At 49.6% G+C, this 25,049-nt stretch overlaps 1 protein-coding gene across 3 annotated transcripts; it reads right to left on the minus strand.

Annotated features, from left to right (window-relative positions):
• Positions 1–618: 618 nt before the first annotated feature.
• Positions 619–24,031, minus strand: NAA60 (N-alpha-acetyltransferase 60, NatF catalytic subunit). Of its 3 annotated transcripts, none has more exons than XM_037384743.1 (7): positions 23,922–24,031; positions 10,746–10,861; positions 9,127–9,256; positions 7,661–7,757; positions 5,089–5,323; positions 4,087–4,272; positions 619–3,593 (listed from the first exon to the last, which is right to left on the minus strand). In XM_037384743.1, the coding sequence occupies exons 2-6, from the start codon at positions 10,853–10,855 to the stop codon at positions 4,116–4,118; spliced, it is 729 nt and encodes a 242-aa protein (XP_037240640.1). In that variant the 5' UTR covers positions 10,856–10,861; positions 23,922–24,031; the 3' UTR covers positions 619–3,593; positions 4,087–4,115. The 3 variants fall into 3 exon arrangements, with proteins under 3 accessions (XP_037240640.1, XP_037240642.1, XP_037240641.1); XM_037384745.1 differs by having other exon boundaries at positions 23,985–24,002; XM_037384744.1 differs by lacking the exon at positions 23,922–24,031 and adding an exon at positions 19,472–19,732.
• Positions 24,032–25,049: the final 1,018 nt, after the last annotated feature.

The following is a 25,049-nucleotide window of genomic DNA, read 5'->3' on the forward strand; positions in this document are numbered from 1 at the left end:
TTTAGGGGTGCAGGGGCAGTGCTGTGCCTGTCGGTTCCCTTTGCCGCAGGGCTTTGCCCGCTGCTGTGTGCGACTGTGCCAGGGTGAGAAGCTGGAGGCGAAGGGCAAGGCTGGGCCCTGCTGCAGGCACTGGGGGCTGGCAGGGTGCGGGCTAGCACGGCGTGCTGCGCCGCTGCAAACCGGTTAAGCTTTTGCCGCTGGGCTACTGCAGAATGGCTTCGTGTGCCCAGCAGCCTCTGGGGGTAAGTGGTATGTCAGCGCCCCACCTGGGCACGGGCTGGGTGGGCAGGGGGCTTCGTCCTGTCTGTACTACTACTGGGGCAGCCAGCGAGAAGCCTGCAGCTGCACAGGGCCCTGGCCTCCCCGTCCCCCCACCCCAGCTGGCGGGAGGCATTTCAGCTGAGCCTTTGTAAAATCCTTCACCCATCCAGCAGCCCCTCTGCAACAGGGCAGGGTCTGCGCTGGAGGAGCTGCTCCCCCTGCTCCAGCCTTTGGCCTGGCCCTGCGGTCACCCAGCACTGGTCACCCTGCTCATCCTGTGTAGTGGCAGAGCACAAGGCCAGGTGAAGGTGCCTGAGCAGCCGCTGAGGCAGGCTCCCGCACAGAGGGACAAACGACTCGGAAAAGAGGTTTGGTTTAATTGAAGACATTTAGAGAGGCTGGCGGTGATAGCACGCTCCTCAATAAATAAGGGGCTACGAGGTGGGGATGTGGCCGATGCCTCGGAGGACGGGGTGGCAGAAGGACACAGACCAGTCACAGCTTCCCTCGGGATGTGCTCAAGTTCCGCAGCAGCGGAGTTGGGCTGTGTAACGGGCAGAAGAGAAAGCTGGGGGAAGGTCAGTCCCAGGCAATCAGCAGAGAAAGAGATACATTCTGGTCCAGAGAAAGCAAGTGCTGAGGAAAACCAGGGGCTTGAGTTCCTAAAGAAACTCATGCAAACCAATAGATGTGTTTAAAATGTGGTTAAGCAAAAAAAAAAAAAAAAAAAAAAAAAAAAAAGCCCAAAACCAAAGAGTGGTAACACAAATGAGGCTGGAAGGGGGCTTCAGGTCTCCCCCGGGAAAGCACTGTGGCTAGGAGGGGCTGCAGTAGCCCCTGCCCCACCTCCCCTGCCAGCTGAGCTGCGAGAGGGGCACCGGGGACAACAGGGACAGCTGAAGCCTCGCAGCCAGCACCTCAGCAACACACGCAGGCAGAGCTGCTTGGCATGAGGTTGGGCAGAGGAGCACGGCCAGGGCACCCGCTGGAGGCAGCCGAGCCCCCACGGTGAGGGGGTGGCAGCCGGAGCCCGGCCGAAGGGCCCAGCCAGCTCCATGGCGCTGGGGGGAGGCACAGGGTGCCCGGGGCTGCCCACGACTGCTCAGCCAAGCCCTCGGCCGCACTGCTCGTCTGCCCACGCTGCTCGCAGGCAGGAGCGCGCAGCCCTGCAGAGGTGAGCTCTGGGGGCAGTGGGCTGCAAACCCACCAAGTGAGCAGCTCCTCTCCCACCCTGTGGCCCAGCTAAATGCCGAGCGGCGCCTCAGCTGATCCTGCGAGCTTCAGCCCCAGCTCGGCGTGCAGCTGCCTGCCCCACTGCCCTTCCTCTGCCACAAAACCGCGTCCCTCCAGCCTGAACTCGACTGCTGCATGCAGGGCAGGGGCCGCAGCCTGGCACCCAGCACAGCACCACTTGCGCATCTAAACTGACCGGGAACCAGAGACCTGTGGGCTGGAAGGAGCCTCCGGAGCGCTCTGCTCCGGCAGCCGCGCGGCGGTCAGCCCTGGCTTCCTTGGGCTTGAAGGTCCCCAAGGATGGACCATCCTCAGGGAGACACCTTTTTACCTGGTGTCAAACAGCCACTGAGCCAGACCTCTGAGTCCCCGGAGAGGGACCAGCACCTCCCAGCAGAGCACCAGAACAGGGTACGTGCCACCCCTGGGGCCGGAGCGATCTGCTCCCGGCATCCGGCCATGGGGGAAGCGGCGCTCACTGAGGCTTGCTGCGCCAGAGCCACCGCCGAGCTGAGCGGCAGCACACTGTGCCAGCGCCGCGGCGGCAGAGGGCACAGCTAGTCCCAGCCACCCTTCTCGGGAACCAGCAAGCTCACCTCCTGCACCCTTTTACTAATGAACTGCCACCTCAGGGGTTACAGACACTGACGTGACTGCAAGACCTTAACGCGCCTTCTCTCCCTTCTAAGCCTGACGTGTGTTGTGTCAGCCTCAGGTCCTGCCCGTGCCCGCTGCCAGGGCCGGCACTGCCTGCGCGTGGAGGCGATGCACCCGCTCTGGCTCAGGCCTCCTTTGCTCAGGTCCCAGTTTCAAAATAAGGGGAACAAGGAACATGGCGCTGAGCAGGGGAAGGGCCTCAGCCGGGGAAGGGGCTTTGCCAGGGGAACCCGGCAGGGCGCAGGAACACCTGCACCTCCGACACGTGCCTGGGCTGGGGGAGCTGCAGAGACTCCCAACTTCAAAGCAAAGCACTCACCCGACCTCGCTCCAAGGCGCAGAAGGGTCCCCGGCCTGGCTGCAGCACACTGGCACATCGGGGCCTCTGCGCAGGCAGGACATAACCGTGCCCAGTCACCGCGGGGTCCTGCAGCCAGGGCACGGCTGCGCAGCTGTGGGGACACTGCCCGCTGGCACAGCCCCGGGGGCGCCTGGGCTACAGCCTGAAGCACACCGCTGAGCAGCTGGGGGGCTTCTCTTCAGCAAGGAAAAGCTGTCGTGATCTGTACACAGATCTCATCCCTAAAGATCCTGCAAGAGTCCAGCCCCGGTGCCGAGGGAGGGTGCATGCAGCGGAGGGGAAGGGCTCTGGCTGCAGCAGTGGCTCTACACCCGCAGCTCCCCTGCCCTGCTACATTCCAACTTGGACAAAGGCAGAAAGATCTATACAGTATTATATATATATATATATATTTCACTATGAAATAGCAATTTCATTCCCTGCCTTCTACTTGATGCATCCTGAATTAGATGCTTCTGTTTAAGTCACTCCAGACAGCTAGCGGGGCTGGGTGCTTTCTCATGCGAGGCAGTTGCCCTCCCTGGAAGTTACCCGCAGGAAGCAGCTGACTTGGCAGGACCCAGACATGATCCTCGCTCCGCTTCCCCTCGCCCAGCTCCTCCCTTCCCTGCAACAAGGGCATGACTGTATGTTCTGCCAGCAGCGGCCTGCCAGGGCTCTTAGGGCTCACTGACCCGGCTGGCCAGCGCAGACTCGTTAACCTCATTCACGCCGCTTTCTGTAGCCATGGTGCGGAAGCGGCATCCGAGCCCCTCTACGCCACGTATAGAAATGGGAGCAAACCAGAGGCAAGGGAAGTGGCGGGGACAGTGCAACATGCACACAGACCGGTGATGCAAAGGGCCCTCAGCTACGGCACAGCCCAGACACCTCGCACGAGCCAGGCCTGCCTGGGCAGCGCTCAGGCTCCAGGCCACGGGGGTAAGTCAGGGCTGCAGCCCGACAAGTGGGAAGTCTGCCAAATCTCGGGCGACCTGTGGAACAAGGAGTCCCGTCCAGGGGCTGGGTCACTGACCAAGAGCCGTCATCCCTGGAATCAGTGCAGAGCCGGATGGTTCAGGAGATGAAAGGAAGAACAATCCTATGGAAAGAAAAGAGGGTGGCTGGCTTAGGGAAGCCAGGTGTTACAGGTCCCTTCAAGCGTACTGGGGAGCCACCGTCCTGAAGACCTTGTTTTCAGAGATGTGCAATGCACCTGGTGGCAAACAGGCTACCAGTGACCGAGCTGGGGAAAGAGCGAGGACTCAGTCACTCTGGGCCTTGCAAGCTGGTCCAACAGCTGGGAAAAGGAGAGAGACAGCAGGGACAGGTTCCATCTGCTGTCAGGCTCTGGCCTCAATTAAACTGCATCAGAGTTCAAATTCCCTTCAAATGAAACCAGTAGGAGTTTGGCCGCCAGCTGCAGACTGGTGCACAGCGATGCCCCAGACACCCTGCACGGCAGCTCACCCAGCAGCAGAGCGGCAGCTTCGGCAGCCCTTGCTCGAGGATGCTCTCAGCTGCCCCAGGAAAGCGGCCCTGGGGCGTCGCTGGCAGCCTCGGGCAGAGAAGGGAGCTTTCTCCCGGGTACCAACCTTTGCTTTTTGTACATCTTCTGATCCAGTCACATCGTCCGGCTATATTCAATGCCGCTCTTGGCGGAAATGCCAGACCAGGGCAGAAGGCTGCAGAGAAGGCTCTGGGCTTGTCGATATATCCTCTGGGGAATTGAACACGGGCTCAGGCTGGCTAGCGTTGATCCAATGTGCTGTAGGTAGTCAGTAGCCATCAGTTAAGGACAGCAACATTTACACCGTAACTTAAGAAATAACTTAAAATACTCCCTAGAGACCCTATGACACAGTGAAAGCTGCTCTGCTCCGTTAGGCAGACCTGCTCCTTGTATTAATTGCCTGCTCTTTTCTATCAAAAGCAGGTCTGCTTTGCACTGTAAAAGATGGCAGTTTGGGAATGCTGGCTCCAGCGAGTGTGGGAAATACCTCCTCTAAGCTGCCAGTTCCCTTTGCACTCCACAGCAAGTTCCTGTGGGCATGGCAATCCATCCACCTGCCTGGAGAGGTTTGGACTGACTGAGCTACCCCCCAGGAAAGATCAAGTTTCTTCTCCATGATCCAGTGACCTGAAAAAAACTCTAAAGTCAGGCTGAGAGCAGCCTGCTGAGATCCAGGCCAGGCCAGGGTCACAGGGGATCCTAGGTCACAGGAAGCCCAAGGGCTCTTCTGCCATGGTCCTGGCCAAATCCTGCACCCCACAAGCCAAAGCACGCCTAGCACTTTGGCTTAACACCAGCATTTGCTATCACTGGCATCAAGCTTGCTCCAACTTAAAATTCAATGTACTGTCTGACACTGCCTCCCTGAACTGTTCCCAGCGGAGTCAGGGGACGAACAGGTCACCGTCAAACCCCTCTAACATCACCTTTCTTCCAGCTTCAGGTTAAACTCTCATCCAGGCAGGCATCCATCCCCACACCTCGCCAGTTTACACTTTGCTGGATTGCTACTGTTAACCCAAAACACTGTGTGATGCCTGCTGGGCGTGCTCTGCTGGCTAATCAGACTGAAAGTAAAGGATATAAGATTGTCCAGGGTGGATGCCCGCCATTGATGTACAGGACATAGGTAAAGCCATCTTTGAGGACCCCTCTGATGGAATAATAATAGGGAAGATAGTGGTGCTGTTTAAAGTCTCTGTTTTCATAGAAGTTTATTGCTGTGTTGTTAGTGGTGAGGACGTGCAGGTAGATGGCTTTGCAGTGATCCTGGGCAGTCGTTGATATGTGGTCTTTTAAACTTTCAAGCAAGAGCGAACCTGTTGAAGGAAAAAGCAGCAGGATCACGCAGTGCAGCTGCCATCTCAGGGTTCATAGGGCCCAGCCGAGATCTCCTGCACCCAGTGTCTAAGCAGCAAGTGCTGCACACGCTTGAAGACCCCAGATCCCACCCAGTTCTCACTGACCCTCTTGATGAATTTAACAGGACCACTGTACAGGGGTTTAATACAAATCTCATCTCACCTATGAGCAAAAGCAGATTCTATTCTTCACAAAGCAGATTTTATAAAGATACAAACTTCTGATTCAATAACCATAAAGATGAGCCAGACAACGGGAATCTGACAGTAATGCCCAAACCCACCCAGCCAAGCAGCTCTAATGTTTGGGAAGGTCAGCGAGTCATTTTCAGTGGCATCAGTTCCACCACATTTCTTTATTTTACAGCCATTTAGAACAAGCAGAGTGTCAAAACAGGACTTCACAAGCAGACTATTGTATTGTGTCTGCTGAACTGAAATTAAGCTCTGAAGACTGGTAGGATTTTAAGATTCCTTCTAAGGAGGACAGCTGAGGTATAGCCTTATTCAACCTGGATTTGCTGCAGCTACTAGTCAGCAGGAGAAACCAGAGAAGGGCACAGAGGATACTCCAGCCCCGAAAGACAAAGGCTGGGGGTTCATCCAAACCAACTCTACCTGGCAGAGTAGAACCCAGCAGAACCTGCAGGACAACTTCTTCCACCAGGTGTGGTACCAACAGGCTAAAGAAGTAGCTTGGCTAACACAAACACACAGATGAGATCCGTGCTGCTATTTCACAATCCCCAGGGCAGGTAAGACTTTCAGCAGGACCCACAGGATTTCAGAGCAGAAGTCAACAGCACTGACTTCATTGTCACTTGATACTGGGTGAGAATTTATATCAGCCAAGAACAAAAAGACAACGAGAGACATCAACAGGAGAGTGGTTTAATTTTGTTACGAGATGTTCCACTCTTCTATCTCACAGAAATCCTAGTGCCCTCTGGTTTAAGAATAACAGAGAACTGAAAACCAAAGCCTTTTAATGTCTGCCAGAGAAAAATCAGGGCTTTAGCGCTTAGAAGTATACCTGGGGTGAAAAGCCTCCTGCATGAAAGACTTCAGCTTCAAACACAAGTAGAAAAACTCTCAAGAGAAAGGTCTCTGAAAAAGCAGCAGCATGCAGCAGCTTCTCTAGGTTGTTCTGCTACAGGTACGAGTCCAAAGTTTTTGAGAGTGCACAGCAACATGCTGTACAGATGTAATGGATACAGGAAATATTGATACTGAAAGGAGAAAATTCCAGCAAGATGGAGCTGTTAAAAAGATCATTAGGATTTGGAAACTGAAAGGATACTCACCACCACCACAATTTCACAGAACAGAAGACCCCTTTACAACCTCCTGTGACCATTATTCTGTGCTAGTATTTTCTTCTCTGTATAGAAATACCTATCTCCAGTAGCATTTCAATGCAAGCTTTAAATACAGGGCTCTCACTGACGACTCTTCTGGTCATTTATGTATCCCACCAGCCTGTACCTTTCTAAACATGACTGACAGAGAAGGGAGGACTGGAAGATGAGCTATATATATATATATATTTTTTTTTTTTGTATGTATCTCCAGTGAAGAGACTCCAGGTGGGCAACACTGGGTCACGCTGCCAAACCTGGCCTGTTTCCTTTTGCAGACCAAAGATACAGATCATTCTTGAAATTACACCACAAGGGCACTTGATGACAAAACACATCCTGCTCTAAACAGAGGTAAACCCTTCTGACTGCAGAATTTTCAAATGGCTGCAGAATTGCTGCATGTTGCAGCAGGCATTCGTGCTGACTTTTGCACGCATTTGACAGATTTAATCAGGTCCAAGTTACACACTTTTTCCAGTTCCCTTTGTCTTTTTCTAAACGTTTGTTCTATCTGTTGAAGTCGAAAGGTTAAAAGCAGCTGTATTTTCTGCCTCAGGGACCAGGCTTCTGATGCCCATGAAATAAAACTGTTTCAAACCCTGCTCCAGAGTGAAGTCCTAGCACTTTCAGTCAGTCTCAGCAGCAGGAGTGCAAGTTTTTTGTGTGCTCAGCTGTCTCCTGGGAACAAGATGGGCAAAGCCTCGTGCTCTTTGGAAATACCTGCACATTGAGTTGTGCCTACACCAATAAAGATAGGTCAGTGCACCTGCACTAACACCAAGAAGGGGATGCAAGTGCATCGCCTTCCCAATTGCTCATACAAATCACCAACAAGCTTATCTCAAAAGGTGAAATGGTGGAGCTCCTTCAGTCATGCCCGCTAGCCATGCATGGCAAACAACAGCAACAGAGTTGTCACTCAGCAGCACCTTACCTATTCCATGTTTTCTGAACTCCTTCACCACTCCAAGACTTAGGATGTAAGCAACTTGAGTGTCCACAGGAAAATTGGAAGCTAGGATGTCTCCATCCTGAGTAGAGATATGACAAGTTATTTAGGAGGATACGTGGGGGTCACAGGAGAAAGCCAGAATCCTGTACTGGAACATCTGAAAACAAGGCTACAGCAGAAAACTTTTCTTCACTGAACAGCCTTAGCTGAAGCTTCTGCAAAGGATGTGGGTAGTTAAAAAAAAATCCAGGTATGGTCTTTTAGGGCTTATTTCTACTTTAATATCATCTTCCCAGACACAGAACACAAATCATAGCGTTTCCTTACTATATACATTATTGGCGGACTTAGGGACAGAATATACTGCATTCTTTACCAGAAAGGATTCAAAGTGCCAATTCCGGAGTTACTCATCAATGTCTAAATTAATCCAGCAACAGTCCTTATTGCCTGCATGCTCCACCTGAGCTCCATGTCAGCTGGAGACCTCTGTACTGCTGAAGAGGACAAGGAGCATGTTCTACAAGCCCAACTGCCTGGAGCAGTGTCTGAAGGAGCCCCTGGCTTTCAGCTTGGCCAGAACAAGAGCCTTTTGTTAGAGTTGCTGAAGATGCAGTTTCTGACTTGGACTAGCTTTGAGGTGAAGCCAGATAGCTAAAGCGAAGAGACCAGTCAATGCTCTGGGTTCCTATATGTTAAGATTATTGTTTAATCATAACACTGATTGCCCTGTAGAAGTTATACACCATCTGCATCGCAGGTTTTTTTTAAACCCACTTTCCCATACTGTTTCCCCTACACTAACCCAGCAGTCTTTTCCTATACTGTCTTCAGTGACCGTCTCTTCTTCACCTCTCTGCTGTTCTGCGTGGTCTCTCCTGGCCTCCGAGGTCTGTTATCCCTGAAGCCTGAGCTTTGTGTAGACTGGTTACCTCTGCTTCGTGTTCAGGACAGTGACTGTGTAAATGCAGGACTTTCTGCAGTACGTCACAGGAGTGACTCACCCAGTACAGCTAAGGAAGTCCAACCCTTACGTAAGAAAGGAAGAGGTTTGTTCTCCCACAGCTGCACATGCCTCAGTCACCAGAATGACCAGGCAGACTGAAAACAGCCAGGCAACAGTTAAACGGCTTGCTGCCGTTAGCGTGACCTGATCTCTCACAAGAGGGAACAGCACACGGCAGTAAGCTTCCCATCATGCTCACAGCCGGGGCAGACTCTGTGGTACCAGGCTGCTCTGCAGCCCAGGTGTTCAGACACATCCCACCAGGCATGCTCCCTTAGCTGGAAATCAGCATGCTCTTGGTTTCTCAGGTTAACTCAGGATCACTCCTGTAAGTGTCTTGATAGAGGAGGGGGAAAAAAAAACCAACCCAGACATGTTCCATCCCAGTTAACCATGGCAAGAGGTGGACTATCTCACAATGAAGCGCAGTTTAGTAGCGTACCTCTTTATGCACCTTTGTTCTGCTCTTGATCTCTGCCACTATCATTCCCACGATGGAGCCTCTATATGTGGCTGCCAGGGAAAAGAACTTCTTGTTGGAAGTGATATCTCGGTACCATGAGTCAGGGTACCTAGGAAGGAAGAAAAACCAGGAATGTTTGGGGGTGCAAACCCATGGGAACAGGCAGCACCTCAGCCAACGCTATGCTGAGATGTTGCTGCCTATTTCCAGTTGAGCAGCACCTTTAAATGCCAGTCACTGGAACTACAGGCTGATGTATTTTACACAAGACTAAGGGAGGGAAGCCGTCCTGCCGAAAGGGCTGTCTTCTGCAAGGACATACAGCCAAGTAGCTCAGCCATATGTCAACGCAGAGCTCTTTCTATACTATTAATTTAGCTTATTCCATGAAATCTCGGTTAAGAAGTTATTCACTTTTTCTGTCTTAACAGTTGCATGGTACCAGTGAACATCAAACAGCTGCTGTACCCCATTTGGTAGCATGGTTTCTTTCAACTGCATCTAAGCAGCAATGCAGGCTGTTCATGTAATGGCCTCCTGCCTTGCTAAGACAACCACATTTTCATTTTATGTTCATTGCCCAGAGCTTTCACTTCCATCTTTAGCAAGTTATTTTTAAATGCAAGATCCATCTGCCCTCATCTAAAAGCATAAGGATCTCATTAATTTGATACACATGTGAAAAAAACACTGCATACTGGTACAAAAAAAATCACATCATCAGCCTCCAGCTCTCCTCCTCCTGCAGCTACTAAAGGGAAACTAGCGTACACTGATTTATTTCAAAGTGAGAGCTCAGCACACCTTGTGTTTAAAAGAAATCTACAAGTTCAAAATACTATGAATGCTTTTGCTGGTTTGTTACATTTTATGCAATCTTAATTATAATCTGCTAAAATCCTCCATGAACTTCCACAAAGCTAAAGAAAAAAACCCCTTGAAGTCTACAGCCGTATTTTCCCTGGATGCTTTAAGCCACAAAGCTATCGCTGTCCCCCAGAAAAGCTCCTCGTTCCCATGCTTGTGCAGGCAAAAGCATTTACCAAACGGGGGCCTGGAGAACTGACTTGGGACAGACTGAGATCAGCTTTAAGCCCGATCTTTGCAAGCAACAGTGACCCCGAGCACTGTTCAGTCTCCCCCTGGGACATTCAGAAAGACAGTCCCTTGGGAACAGTTGCTCCATGTCAGTTTGGTTCAGCTCTGAAGGTGCTGCCTCGGCACACACTCCAGAACACAACTTTCCTTCGCAAGCACAGGGATGCTGTCTTTTTTCCTGGAGGTGTGCTCCTTTCCCCATCTCATACGCAGTCTTTCCCAAGAAGCTTGATCCACTCCCTTCATCACAAAGCCCATTTTTCTGCCTAAATCCGCATACAGAACTTTCTGATGACTTTAGGACCCTGCAGGACAGGCAGCAAAGGGCCGTTAACAGGAACTCCACCACAGCACATAAAAGATTCAGAACCTGCTGCCATCTTAGCAACAGTCCAGGCGCCTGCAGGGCCTTTGGTGTCAGCTCTGAACTGGATCGATGCAGGTCCGCACCATTTGTTTCTACATCCTCCCCCACCTCACACCCCAAGCCTGTAACGTACTCTATTGGGAACCAGTCGCCACAGAGCTGTTTCACTGTGTCTATGTCATCGTGGCAGAGAAGACGCAGGTTTACATCCGTAAGTGCAGTCGGGGGCACCTCCTCTGTCATTCACGCCTACAAGAAAAGAAAATCACATTAAAACCAACGAAGCAGATTCTGACCCTCAGCTGCAGCCAGGCATCTGCGCAAAGGCAGCAGAAGGTCCCCAGTACCCATAAAGCTGTTTTTCCTGGCAGAATGACTTTAAGATAGACAAAGCAAAACACGGCCGCATTAATCTGAGAAGCAAATGGAAGCCCTGTTGCCCACAGGATAAGCACAGCTCACTTCTCACCTGACACCGCTCCCCAGCCCTGCATCTGTACTGGCCCCGCTCCCCGCGAGCGCAGCCCGGTGATGTTCCGTGTAAAGTAGCATGTGGCACCAACCAGGTGCTCCGCATACTGCATTAAATAAGACAGCAATGTGCCAAGTGTACCTTATGATGCATGGAGCTCTTCAAATGTCTGTGCAGGACCAACATTTCGCTAAGACAAAAACTGAACAAACAGCTTAAAAAGGAAGCGCTGCTAGAAGAACAGTCATAAAGTCCTCTGACACAATCCCGTCATCTCCAGTGAGTATGTATGCAGAGGACTCAAATTCTTTAAAGTGTTCATTTTGTTTAACTTACACTGGTGAAATGAGATCTAGTTTTATTTCCCCTCATTCCTACATGCTACAATTCCACGAGGGCTGGCTTTTCAGCCCAGCAGAGAGCATTCAGATACAGAAATCCCAGGACACCCTTTTCTTTCACCATAGCGCTACCCCAGTCCTGCTAACCACGTACAGGACACCTACTCCAAAGTCTTCAGCCTATTTTGAGAAGGTACCAGAGGGCAAGCAGCAAGCAATAACTAAAGTGGTTGTAAAAGCATTTGTAGCACAGACACATGAATGAAGAACAGACCTTGAGAACAGGCTGCCGGCTGGACAAAGCCCCAGGCGAGCCGCTGCACGCAGGGAGCGAACAAGGCAGGCAGAGCCAGGGCAGCTGCAGGAATCCGTTCCCTTTCACCGACCACCTGCAGCTCTCCATCCCCAGCTTTGCCTCTCTCACTCCAGCCCTCCTAGTCCGAGGTCAAAGAACCAGACCAGGATGGAAACAAAAAACACACCAAACCCCACCACCCTTAATTTAAAAGAGTAATTTCTTTTTGTTTCTACTTTTTTTCCCACAATTTTAAGTTTCAAATCTTGGTTTCAAAATGCCAAGTTGTAAGGAAAACACTGCACGCAGCAGTGCTTTTGTATGCCCTCCTGTTGAAAGGGATGCTCAGCTCTCCAGCACTCTTGCTTGGAAGCTCAGAGGCTCGAGAAGGAACAGATGGAAACGCACTCTGCACTGGACTGGATATGCCATTTCAGCAGTTTCAGTGCAAAAATCACATAATCTCTGTAATACACTTGTAACTGGCGAAGACGTACAAAAGGAGTAGGCAGAGTAGCAATCCCAGTTTGACATGTTTTGACAGCACACAACTGGGCGTGATCGTTCTCCTAAAAATTTGGAAACACCCCCGTCCACTGTATTCTTGGAAAAAAAAAAAGTTTAAGCCATAATATCCACATTCCATCCCCAAATTTCTATTTGAAGGTACATAAGCCAGCTTTTTCCTGCAGTTCCCCTGGCTGAACTGGAAGAGCACAACTCCCAGTTAGCACAACGTGGTGACATTCAGAGAGCAGAGAGTCCCCAGATGTTGGGATCCTTGGAACCCAACATCAGTGCTGAAAGGTAATTAGTGCTGCTAATGAGAACAGTGTTCACCCCCGGATCTGGCACTCTCCCTACACCACATGTGGCACGACTCCTTCGCACTAGCTAGAGCAGCGTGAGCTCCCACCCCTCCGTCCTCCCAGACGGAACCATAATGCCCCTACACCGCATCAGCCCAGAGCTCCCAGGAGGAGGGAGGGACCCTGCCACTGGTTTATGTGCAACCTGGAAACATCAAACACCTGATGTATTAACAGGAGAAAGGATATAATTAAGGTCCACTACTCTCTAGCGAAACCTTTGCCAGCCCTTCTCCCATGCAGGCAGAAAGAACGGCAAAATGCTTTTAATAGAGCAGAGGCCCAAGAATGTTCTCCTACAGCTTGTGAAAAAGATGAAATGGGGTGGGGTTCTCCAAGCAAGGGACCCTTCCCAGAGACAGCCTTCTTCCCAAGTGATTGGTCCTATGTATTTCCCCGAGAAGGGCATCTGAAGGGATCAGTATATTGATACGAATCACTTGTACTCCAAAGAAGCCCTTAAAAAGAATCGTAGCTATTCCACAGCCCGTTCTAGGACAGTGACCGCACATTTTACCCAGCAGCCTACAGTTTTCACAATCAGTCCAGATGCCAGCTTCAAAACAACTTCAGCACCTAGACAACCCACAAAACCAGTACTCCTTGCTGCTTTTAAAACCAATTTTACACCCCTAGAATTGGCTCAAGCCCTCCGAGGCTAGCCTTCGACTCCGTACCCTGCTGCAGCAGCGAGCACACTCTCCACCACCAGCCCCTGGGGACCTTTTAACACGCCTCAGCCTTACCCCACAGGGCCCTAAGGACGGGCACACGCTCACTTGCTGGGGCTGACCCCATCCCCACTGCTGCTGGCTGGGGTAGCCGATACGCACAGTGGTGCGGACCCCAGTCCCACCCTCGCCGCACCCTCTGCTGAGCCATTTCAGAGCAGTGACCCGCCACAAGGTCACAAAGTGAGGGCAAAATTGCCCGTAGGACAGAACTGCTTGGCAAAAGCTGGGGTAGCAGAAGATAGGCTTCAGGAGCGGAATTAAAAATAAAAAAAAGGAGTGAGGAGCCCGTGGACATACATGGCTGGAGCTTCTTTGGCCATGGTGAAGCTCCAGTCCCCGATACATCACTCCGTTAGTGGGCATTAAGCGGCACTCAGGTTTACAACAGCAGTGCTCTTTCGCAAACATTTTATTTTTCTTGAGAAGTTTCAATGCTCCTGTAAGGCAACACCCCTTCTCAGTCAATACTCTCAGCATTAATAAATCAGAGAGAAATGAAACAACCACAATAGAGCCATATTTTTGCTAATAAATATAAAAGGCAGGGGCCTAGGAGCAGACTTCGCCAGCAGCTGCTGCAGGAGAGGCAGAGCCAGCACAGAATGCATTCTTGTGAGGATTAGTTCATGTTTATTTAACACTATATTCTCAAAGAGCTAGGCAAGCATTATGTATTATCCTGTAGCTGAAGCCAGCCTTGAAAAAAAGTAATCCATGACTGTTTTGTTGAACAGGATAATTCCCTTCCCCTCAAATTCAGACGTTTCCCAGCACTGGTTGTGTTTGCAGGGACTCGCTCCACATTATGTGACCCAACCCGGATGCTCTTGCACATTTAAATAACATTTAGGACACCCACCGGGCACTGTGTCCTGCCACAAGGTTTTAGGAGAGCAGCCTCCTCCCTGGCCAGCTGTTGCTGGAGGAGCTGCAGTAAGCAGCTGCTATGACCATGAGAAGAGAAATCCCAAGCAAGTCAATTCTGTCCATACCCAGGTGACAGGCTCTGGCTCTCCACAGACACCTGGGCGAACACCCAGCTCCTGCCCCCCGCACAGCCTGTGCCATGCTGTAATTAGCAGAGCCAGAGTCCTGGACAAAAGCTTCAACTAGCACAGTGATGAGACCAAGGCTTTTAGAGTCAACTTGGGTTTCGAGGACAAAAGATATGTTTGAAAGCATAAAGAAATAATTAAAAAACCCCAACTATCAGTGTAAAATACATCCTTAGGACTCAACGGAAGTTAAAAGTGCCTTTAGGGGTTTAGAGGTATCATAGCTCCACTCACTGCTGCAACAGCAACAGCACCAAGTTCTGACCTTTGAGCCCAAGTGGTGGTGGCTGTGAAGCAAAACAGGCTCCAGCCACATGCAGTTAATTTGAAGGAGGTCCACAGGCCATTTCTGAAAATGTGAAGTTATCTTGCTTCTTTTAATATCTTTTTCTCAGGTGGCAGCCTTTTGTTTGTGCAATGGCCGCAGCCCGGGGAGCGGTAGGGTTAACGTCATCCACTGCCTCTCTACCCACTGGGGCACAGTGACCTCACCCTTTTGTCAAAATGGGAAACACTCGCTTATGAGGATTATAAAATGAGCCAACGTCATATGCTGTATGATCACACAGTTAAACATTTGAAAAATCTCCGAGGACACTCCTTTCCCAAAAACCAAAGTTAGCAGTGAGTAGAATTAGAAACTGAGCATTTAAATCCCTTTCCTACCTAAAAACTGCAGATATTAACACACAACTAATTAATTTCAAAAAAATTACAGGGAAGTATAAAGGTTTCGAGCATTTCCACTAGTCTTCTCCTTTGCTCTATTGAAACAAGTCTAGCAAAATGTTTTGGCTTTAGGTGTACTGGGTAGCTGCAGAGGAACCTGTCAAGTTCTCATTACAAATATCTAGCAGTAATGGAATGAAAATAAACAGTATGTTACTAAATAAGCCAAGTTAACACAGGATTTTAAATTAAAGCACATCATAACGCCTAAACATACTATTTAAATATAATGTCATAAGTCTTTGGCATTAATAAGCTCTAGCTTTAATGGGCTAAACCCGGTATTTGCCAGTTCTGTCTAAAGGGCGGAGGAGGCTTTATCTTCCAGCATCAGCCCAAGCGATGTGTTCCCACAGCACAATAAGCCAAGTACAGGTACCGACACATTTCTACCACCAGTATTTCCAGGTAATACCATGCAGGAGCAGGGCTTGGTTTGAGTTCAGGTGAGCCGCCAGGTGCATGGACAGTTTCTTTACTTGGATGAGATCCTTCACAGCCAAGAAACCTCAACTTGGGCTTTTCTCAGAGCAGGAAGCCTTTTCCTCTTACAACTTTTGTATTTTATTTTTTTTTAAATCTACATAATACCATATTTCTAGAAAAACTGAGGCAGCCACACAGAATCAGCACTCTTACCCCAACAGGGTGTTCAAATGTACAATAAAGCCCGATGCTTAGCAGAATTTGCCAGGCAGCTGCTTAGACGTGTTTGAAAAATTCCCTTGAGTACTTCCATATCTACAAAGCCTGGTCAAGTGGTTCAGCAAGTTAAGATTTCCCTTGTTGAGCACTATTAGACGTGTTTTAACACTGTTTCTGCCTCATGCATCCTGCAAAAATGAGTTGGATGTCAGCAATGAACCATCACAAGATGCTGGTTTTATGAATCTTTATTTGGACCTCAACTTCCATCCACATAAGCTCATGAAGATCCCAAACAAAAATTTTAGCATCTACCAATAAATATCACTGAATTTACTGGCATAATAAAAGCAAGGTAATTAAGACTAAAGCTAAACAAATACTAACTAGAACTGTACCCAAATATTACTTCCAGTTAGGGGTATATTTGCTTCAAATGCAGTGTTCACACAAAAAAAACAGTGTGAAAGAATCTTCTTCACTGGCAGAAACAAAGCTAGACTGAAGTTCATCAGAATCTTTTACTTTCCAGTTTAAATGCTAATTGAAATCAATTAATCCTGAACAGAAAGAAGCAAACCTGCAGAAAAGAATAAAGAAAAACAAGCGCCGGCCGGTGAGTGGATTTTTATGAAGTGATCCTATGATTCAGGAAGCACTGACACACAGCCGATCACCCCAGTATTGCAGGCACCTCCGTCATTAGATGGTGCAGACCTTTATTTACTTGGGCTGAAGATTTTCACCTTCCGGAATTCAAAGCATTTTCTTCAAGTACACTCCTACTAGATTATTAGGGATTATCTGCTGCTGTTCCACAGAAGGAAAAGATTAAGTTCCTCCAGACAACTACCAAGTACATACCATGCACGGGCCAGGTCTGAGGAGCTGCAGCGGTGCTGAACAAGACAGTATGCGAGCTGGCCCTTCCTCCCGTGGTCAGCTCTGAGGCCTACGGCTGCATGTTTCCACCCCGCACTTCAGCGATGGACATACACACAGTAGCTGTATTTTACTTTACATAAGCAGACCATCTGCTCGGCACAAACACAGACTAGCAGATACTCTCTGGCAGATTTGCATGCACGCACAGTGGGCCAGAGCTGGATTTCTTCATGCCTGGTTCCCCCCTCACCAGAGGTGATGCTCCGGTGTTGCCACCAGATCCTTGTTTGTGACTTCTGTGTGGACAGTCCTCAAATCTCAAGACAAAATTCAGCAAGAAAAAAAAAAAAAAGTAATGATACCTGGCACCCTCTCTCACTTGTAAATAAACAGGATCAAACAAAGCCCAGACAGAATTTTAAGAGCTACTCAAAATGCAGGACAGGCACACGTTAGCCTTGACTGCACAACACGGTACTCAGACACAAACCCTGCTATTGTCTGGGGAGCATCTCTTCAAGAGCACCAGCAGGAGTTTTCACAGCTATAAGTCTCTCTACCTTGCACCATCTGGCACTGGGGATTTGATTTACACTGAACCAGCCAAAGGTCTCATTCCAACAAAGCAGCAAGGATCTCCCTGCTGCATTTCATTTTAAGCTTACCATGTTTTTAGGTTACTGGTCTTACAGGGAATATTCCACACAGACGCCCCTGTTCCCAAGCTATTTTCATTTAATGCAATAAAATTCTGACTGGATTTGAAAACATCATGAATTCATTACTAAGAATCTCAAAAGAGGTGCTTTGAGGACTTACGGCAACATTATCAAAGCAATAGGAGCCAAATTTTAAAACATATTTAAATACTTGGCTTGATACCTCCTAGATACTACTTCAAGTCTGGTCATAGAATAAAAAAATTAGGTTGGAAGGACCTTTCGGAGTTTTATCCGGCTTAGATCAGGTTGCTCAGGCCCGCAGTCCCACGTAACATCCGTGAGGAGCAAATCTCCCTGCCTGGGCTCAGACTAGTTTCTCTGCACCTAAAGGCACAACCGGAAAGCTGGGGTGTTAAACACACTGCCTACAGCAACACAGCCAGCCGCGCTACGTGTGCCATACAGGTGTACCTCTATATGCTATTTGGCACACTCCGTTTACGCCATGTAGTGCTCCTGCTCCTCCTAGGAATCCCATGCAGGTTCGTTTGGGACAAGCAACACAGAAACTCCAGAAGATATGGGTCTTCTCATTCCCAGTACGTTATGCAAACAGACAGAACTTGGCATTCACAGTCAGGAGCAGAACGGTGATCATTTCACTTCCATTCCTGTACCATTCTTCATATCCCACAGGAGTGCTGCCAAAAACTGCCATCACTTAATTCCCCAGATTAGCAGAAGCAGACGTTTGGAGTGAGCAAGACTCTCAATGAGAAATCTAGGACAAAACGAGTGATTTTGTGCCTTGGTCTGAAAATAATGTCATAACATGGTTGGAAACAGGCTCCGATGCTAGATTACGTCATTTCGCAATAGCCCATAACACCTTTTGATCCAGAGTAACAAGCACTGAGCCTTAGAGCCCCTCATGGACCCCAGGTCACTCAGGGACATGCACTGGCTCAAGACTTCCTGCTCCTCCTTACTTAAAACTCCTTTGGTACCACCTTCCTTCTGTGCAGAAAGCTGCCCTCCTCAGCCACCCCCCCATGCACCATCTCCTAGACTGCCACATCCAGCCTTGCTATGCCAATCCCATTTGCCTCCAAAGCACATCCCGAGCACTAATGAGCTTCCCTCAGGGTCACCACTCCGGAGAAAGGAGTTTGTCAGCGCCTGGACTTTCTTCCCCAGTAAATCCATCCAGGGCAGTGTGCCCGACCAGCACACCCCTGCAGCAGAGGAAGGCAAACCCCAGTGAGCTTAGGGAAGAATGTGTTGTAAAAAAAGCTGAATTTATCTCAACACCTGGGAGACTGGAGGGTAACCTTGGGTTTAGGTAAGACAGCTGCACCAGTGGGTCATCACTGAGACAATTAACAAAGAATGTCTTCCTGAGCTAACCAGACCAGCATGGGGGGGGAACACATACATGGCTGAGCCCAAAGTATAAAAACTGGACAATTAATAAAAGTAAACTTTGAAGAAAGCAAAGGGCCTAAGCTAGCTTCAATCTGCATATTCCTTCCCAGTGACTGCAGGTGCGGAGCACCATGACGCCGAGCATATAGAGACCAGTAATGGGCATCACATTTGGGTTCGGATTCAGCTGCACGCTGCAATTGCATATTGTGCTTCTGCTGTGTTTTCAGCACGTTGCTTTATCACCCTGCTAAACCAAAATCCCACGTAACACCAAATATTCCAAGAAAGTAAATTTGATACTAAACCTTCCTCATGTGGAATATCTACAAGAGCCTGGCCAGAGCACGTTGGACTCAAGACAGCCAGGAAGGCAGCACTGTCGCATACAACCTGGGAAAACCCGACCTGGCATTCCACCCTCCTCCCACAGGCTCACCCCACACTGCTCAGCCAATTTCTTCTCGGCTCTGAAATTCTGAAAACATCACTCCAAGAAACACATTTCTGCCTTGTCCCCAGCTCTGCACTACGTACTCCATTACGCCCAGACCGAGGTGTGCACATCACAGGGCTAAAAGCCTGAAAGCCAAAACCACAGAATCACAGTAAATGACACTCTGGCCTCCTGCCATCAGGATCAAAATTTGAAACAGACCCCAAAAGTGTATTAAGAAACGAAAAGGCAAAACATAGCTCTACCTGTGCAGCAAGCAGCAGTTATTTACTTGAAATGAAAACACTTACTGTTAGTGAAATCCTTTTATACTTGTATCCCTGATCCTCTGCACGCTTGGAGTTTGACTCGTGAGCCTTCCAACAGCAGGAATGTTAACGTTTTGCATGCGAGTTGCTTTCTGGGCTGTTCTTTTACCCTACAGCTCTACATACATTACTGAAGCCGTAGATTTCACAGGAGTGGGTACCCAAAAAAAAGTGGCTCTAAAGCATACTGCAAAAGGCACAGCTTCCTGCTGCCCCAGATACAGCAATTCCTCTGGGGAATGGTGAACAAGAATCTCTAAGAGGGTTTTGCCGTTAAATCTTTTCTTGTTAAGACGCGGAAGAGAAAATCTGCTTTGTGACAGTAGCACTGTGGGGAGTTAAAACCGAAGGGTCATAACGGAGGCACATTTACAACAAGAAGCTTGCTAGAGGAAAGATCTAATACCTTGCAAATACTGAACACGGCAAGTTTCCAACAGGCAGCTGTTCCTCCAGAAAAACAAAACAAAAAAACCCAAACAACTCATCATACATGCAGGCCCACTGCCATTTCTGAATCAGAATAAACAGCTACACAGAAAATATACGTGGTGACTAGAAAAAACCAACCAGCCAGACATTCAGCCTGGTGTAGTACAAACGCTGGGAGAGGGGAATTCAAGCCTGCCTCCATTTCCTAGGCACTGTCCTCATTACTGAGCAGCAACACACAGCTGTCGATAAAACCCAGTCTCCCCACCTACATTGTTATAAGAGACACTCACTAGTAACTTCCTAGAGGCTATTGCAAACAAGATGCTTTAAAAAAAAAAAAAAGCCTGAAAGGTCCAGTCCTTCCCTAACTGGCACCTCTCCGAGATCTCAAATACAAAACTTGACTCATCATGGCTCCTTTTCTTTCTCACTGGTGGTTTCCAGCATGAGACACCCAGGTTCGACTCAAAAAAACACTGCCACTGTTTTAAGCTAGTAACATTTAAAATAGATTCTGGCATAGATGCCTGCTCTTATAAGTACTCTGCACAGTAATAAGCTGAAAAGGAGAAATTAAAAACTCAATTAAAAGCTAATGTTGGAAAACTGAGCAGCTCCTATTCCTACCTTTTTTCGAGGAGGAAAGTGTGGGTGGGGGGAAGCAGTGTGAGACATGAAGCCCTGTCTTTCTGCAACACCCTGCGCTGAAGCCCTCAGACATGCTGTGACTGGTTAAAAAAAAAAAAAAAAAACAAACAAAAAAACCAGGAAGACAGGAGTGATCCTACTCTTAATAACACTTTTAGATAGCACTTAACTTTCAAGGTTTGTAGAAGACATATTCAAACAAAGCTCATCTAAGACAGAACTTTCTCTGCTGTTACACTCACCAGCTTAGCCCAACAGCTTCTTTGAAAGTGTCTTATAGACAGAGAAACGAAGCACGACCAGCACCGAGTCCCGAAGAGAATTCCTGCCCATTACCAAAGGCTGCCTGCAGCCCAGCAGCCTGAGATGAGCAGGAAGGATAAGCCGTGAGGACTTCTGAATCAGGTCTGCAAACCACTCACAAGGAAGTCCCCAGATTTGTACCTGTAATTCCTCAGGTATTTACAACAGCGCTGTCATCAAGAGTCAGCCTTTGCACCCACAGTTACACCTGCTCCTGCTCACTCCATAAATTACACTGGGAGTGGCTGGGGTGGGGGGCACAGAGGTGGAAAATAGCCAGGAAGAGAGAGGATGGGTTCTTGGGTGGCAGGACCAGTTCACATCAGCCAACAGGCGAAGACACCAGCACTGACTCACTGACTGACTTATCAGACTATACTGGCCCAACATCTATATTCATAACACTCCCCACAAAAAAAACCCTCCACAAAGAAAAACACACCCCCACATGCAAATAAAGATCATCCTTACTGGGAAAGAAGTAACAACAAACATGAAAGAAGTACCAGACTTCATTAACAAAAATAAATACACATACTATGTTAAAGGCTCTTTGAGCTCCCAACTACAAAAGACCATTTTCTGAATTCCACCGGCAGTTCCCACAACATGACATCTGAGGCCAGCCCAGCTACCAAAAGACACGCTAATACCACTCTGGTTTTGGAAAAGAAAACTAAGAATGCCACAGGTTTTAAGAGGGCATTCACTGGACAGGCACTTGCCGATTACTCAGACACGTTGTCACACAACGTATTAGAACAAGGCTTACACACTACTGTATGTTTCTTTGCTTGCTACCAGGCATATCAAGACTAATTAAAGCACCAGGTTACAAGAAATAACAGAACTACTTTTTTTAACCTGCAAGATAACCCCATCTACTTCAGCCTGGTAGCAGGCAGTACCCAGTATCACTGCTTCTCACGGGGGTGAGGCTGCCTCAACGTGATCTTGTAAATGAAGAGTCCACACTCCAATTATAACATGTTGGGAGAGAGCCAGCAGCTTTTTTTAAAAGAACTTCACTTATGAGAAATCTGCTAGAGTTTATTTGTACAGAGAAATTATTTTTGAAAAAACACCATGTGGTAGCGCTCCCAAAAAGCTACCAGAAGTGTTCCCCATAAAGGCTTTTGAAGAAACTAAACTGAACTAAGGAGATCCTATGGCAGATTAAAAGAAAGGAAGCAAATTTAGCACGAATCCACAGTGAAGACAGAGTTCAGCTATAATCCATTCAGCAGATTCGTAACAACTAGATGGAAGAAGAGAAGAACAGATATGCAATAAAACTGCCTGATGATCCTTTGGGATAGGGCACAGATTACCTGGACAGTAAAATGTAAAGCTGTTCACAGCTGTAAAAAGCTCTCACAATGCCAAAACGCTAATAAAATGGTAGATAAAGTGTGTAAGTTGGTAGATAAAAAAGGAATGCAAGTTGGAGAAAGCCAAACATTTCCAATTTGTGTTAAGTACTGTGAAGGGGGAAAAAAAAAAAATCATCCATGCTCTCACAGCAGGTTCCCTGAGAACACTGGTTTGCTGCTCAGGTGCAGTCAATTATCAGAACAGAAAAGGAAAAACAGGCATCTAGAAAGCTTTTGGTCTGAGCTAGTTACATTTATTTAATGCCTCTATATATTTGTCAATAAAAGGCCAGACACTCAGCCACGTTCATACAGATCTCGAAAGTGAATTGCTGCAATGAGCGGCCAAGGTTCAGAGGAGCTCATGATGGCCACCCAGCACGGGCTAGCTGATATTGGGAGATGCTGTAGCATAACAAAGACGGGATAAGCTGCAACAGATACAAAGCAGGCTAAGAGAGTTCAAACTCTACTAGTAAACATAACTAAACATTTAAACAGCTGACCACTGGAGGTGATAGTAATTTGATGCCTATAATCAAGAATGACTGTCTAAGACACATGCTTTAGTTCAGGACCGCACACAGCCATCCCGGTGGCAGGGATACTGGCCCTGGTCACTGACAGGCACAGCACGCAGCTTCGACAGTATCCAAAATGCAGATGCTATTTTCACCATACAGATAGCGTAGGTATAACACATCACTGCACAGCCTGAGGAACTGGGCACTGGCAGCTGAAACACTTCTGACAAAGCCAGCTGCCACCGCGCCTGGCGGGAAGCACCGTGCCAGAAAGTCTTTGGGACCACATTTAAGGCTCAGTTTGATCAGCTGCAATCGAAAAACTCAAGACACACCTCGTAGAAACTGGTGTCCTGCCTAGGTACGAAGTTAAGCAATTGCTTTCTCTATGCTACAGCTCTACAGGCTGGTTCAGACAGACACACCACCTCTGCAGGGCAAAGCACAGAAAAGCTCAGCTGCCATGGCACGCGTTAGCTTTAAGCCAGCCAGGGCAGTTGGTGAACCGTGACCCAGGCTGTCCGGAGACACAGAGCAGCCAGGAGAGCCAGAGCAGCTCCTGTGCAAGGGAAAGAGCCAGATCTAGCAACGCACGACATACTCCCGGCCCTCCCAAGGGAGATTCTGCTCGGGAGGAAGAGGAAACGGAGACACTAGTTAATGCTACAGAGCCCCGCGCTGCTGGCGGAGCCCCCCCGGGACGCGGCAGGAGAAGGCACAGCTGCAGGCTCAGCTGCAGGGCCCCCGCGGCTCTACCGAAGGCAGGGAGCAGGCTCCTCTCTTGGCTCCCCTGCAGCCAGGCTCAGGGCGGTGCCAGCAAACGGCCCCCAGCTGCAGTTCGGGGTCTCTCGTGTAACTCCCCACACCACGCGGTTTCGCCCAGACAGCCGCGTTGCTCCAGCCGGCGCGCTCCGAACAACCCCGGCACGGAATCTCCCGCCGCCCGGCAGCGCCGGCCCGGCGCACTCCGCCCGAGGCCGCCGCCACGGGGCTCTCCGGCTCAGCGGGCAGCAGCACACCCCGCGGGGCCCGGCCCCGCTGCCCCGAGGAGCCCCGGCGCGGCCTAGCAGCGGGGCACCGGCGTTCCCATGGCGACCCCGGCCTCCCGCCCCGCCACGGAGGCCCCCCCCGTCCCACCTTCCCGCTCACCTCGGGGGGGCGGCGGGCGCCGGGCGGGCGCGCCGCGGGCGGCCGGGGCAGCTCAGCACATACCGTGCGGCGGGGGCGGGCGAGGGGCCGGCGGACACCGGCGGGCACTTCCTTTCCCCGGGCACGGCGCAGCAAGGCGCCTCCCCATTGGCTGCCTGCCGCCGCGTGACCGCCGCGCGCCGCGCACGCGCAGAGCGGCCGCCCCGGGGCCACGCGGGCAGCCCCGGGCGGGGAGCGCGGCGCGAAATACCAGCTGCTAATTAAAGGGGGGTGTTTGAATAAGCGCTGCATCCTTGAGCACGAACGCTGGGGATACTGGATGTAGGCTTGGTCACGGCCCTGCGTCACCTCCCCGCGGGTCCCCTCAGTCCTACCGGGCCACCAGGCAACCCGTCAAGTCACCAGGACTCCCACGCTATTAATGACTCTGATCCTGAAACTGGAAGCTTTCAAGGGTTTTTCCCTTGCCCTTGAAGCTCTACAAAGTGAGATGAAATAGGATATTTCAGTTGGAAGGGACCTACAACAATCACCTAGCCCAGCTGCCTGACCCTTGAAGGGCTGGCCCAAAGTTAAAACCATATTCTTATGATATTATTTACCTTCCCTTTCCAGAGAAGGGCAGACATTTCACAGCAGATTTTCTTGGCTTCCACTTAACTTGTCTGGTTTTTGCAGCCAGTGGGGAACCAGGTTACCCCAGCCACCACATCTTCTCCAACGAGTTCAATAGCAGCTGAGGTTGAGGTCATTGTAACTGTCACTGCCATGTAGGAAGGGCCCTCCCTCCTTTCTTGTTTCCTCCCTCAGCAGAATGGGCTCAGAGAATCACAGCACGTAAGAGATGGCATGTTCTGCTGCAGTGCCAACAGCAGCGAGTTCTGCTGCCCTTCCCAGGACACTTCCACACCCACCCGTGCCTCGCTCCAAGCTGGCCAGCCCCCCACAGCCAGCCTTTGGCAGGTATTCCAGCTAGCATTAACAAAACACCCCAGATCTCACCCCAAAGTGTTGCGAATCATTGATAGAGGCATGTAAAGAGGGCATTTCCCCAGCCTGGAGGACGATGGGTCACGGCAGCAACAACGGGGTTTTGTCACCTCCCTAGCACAGGCCTAACAAGTTGAA

Source organism: Falco rusticolus, chromosome 4 (assembly GCF_015220075.1).
Source record: "Falco rusticolus isolate bFalRus1 chromosome 4, bFalRus1.pri, whole genome shotgun sequence".
In the NCBI taxonomy this organism is placed as follows: Eukaryota; Metazoa; Chordata; class Aves; order Falconiformes; family Falconidae; genus Falco; species Falco rusticolus.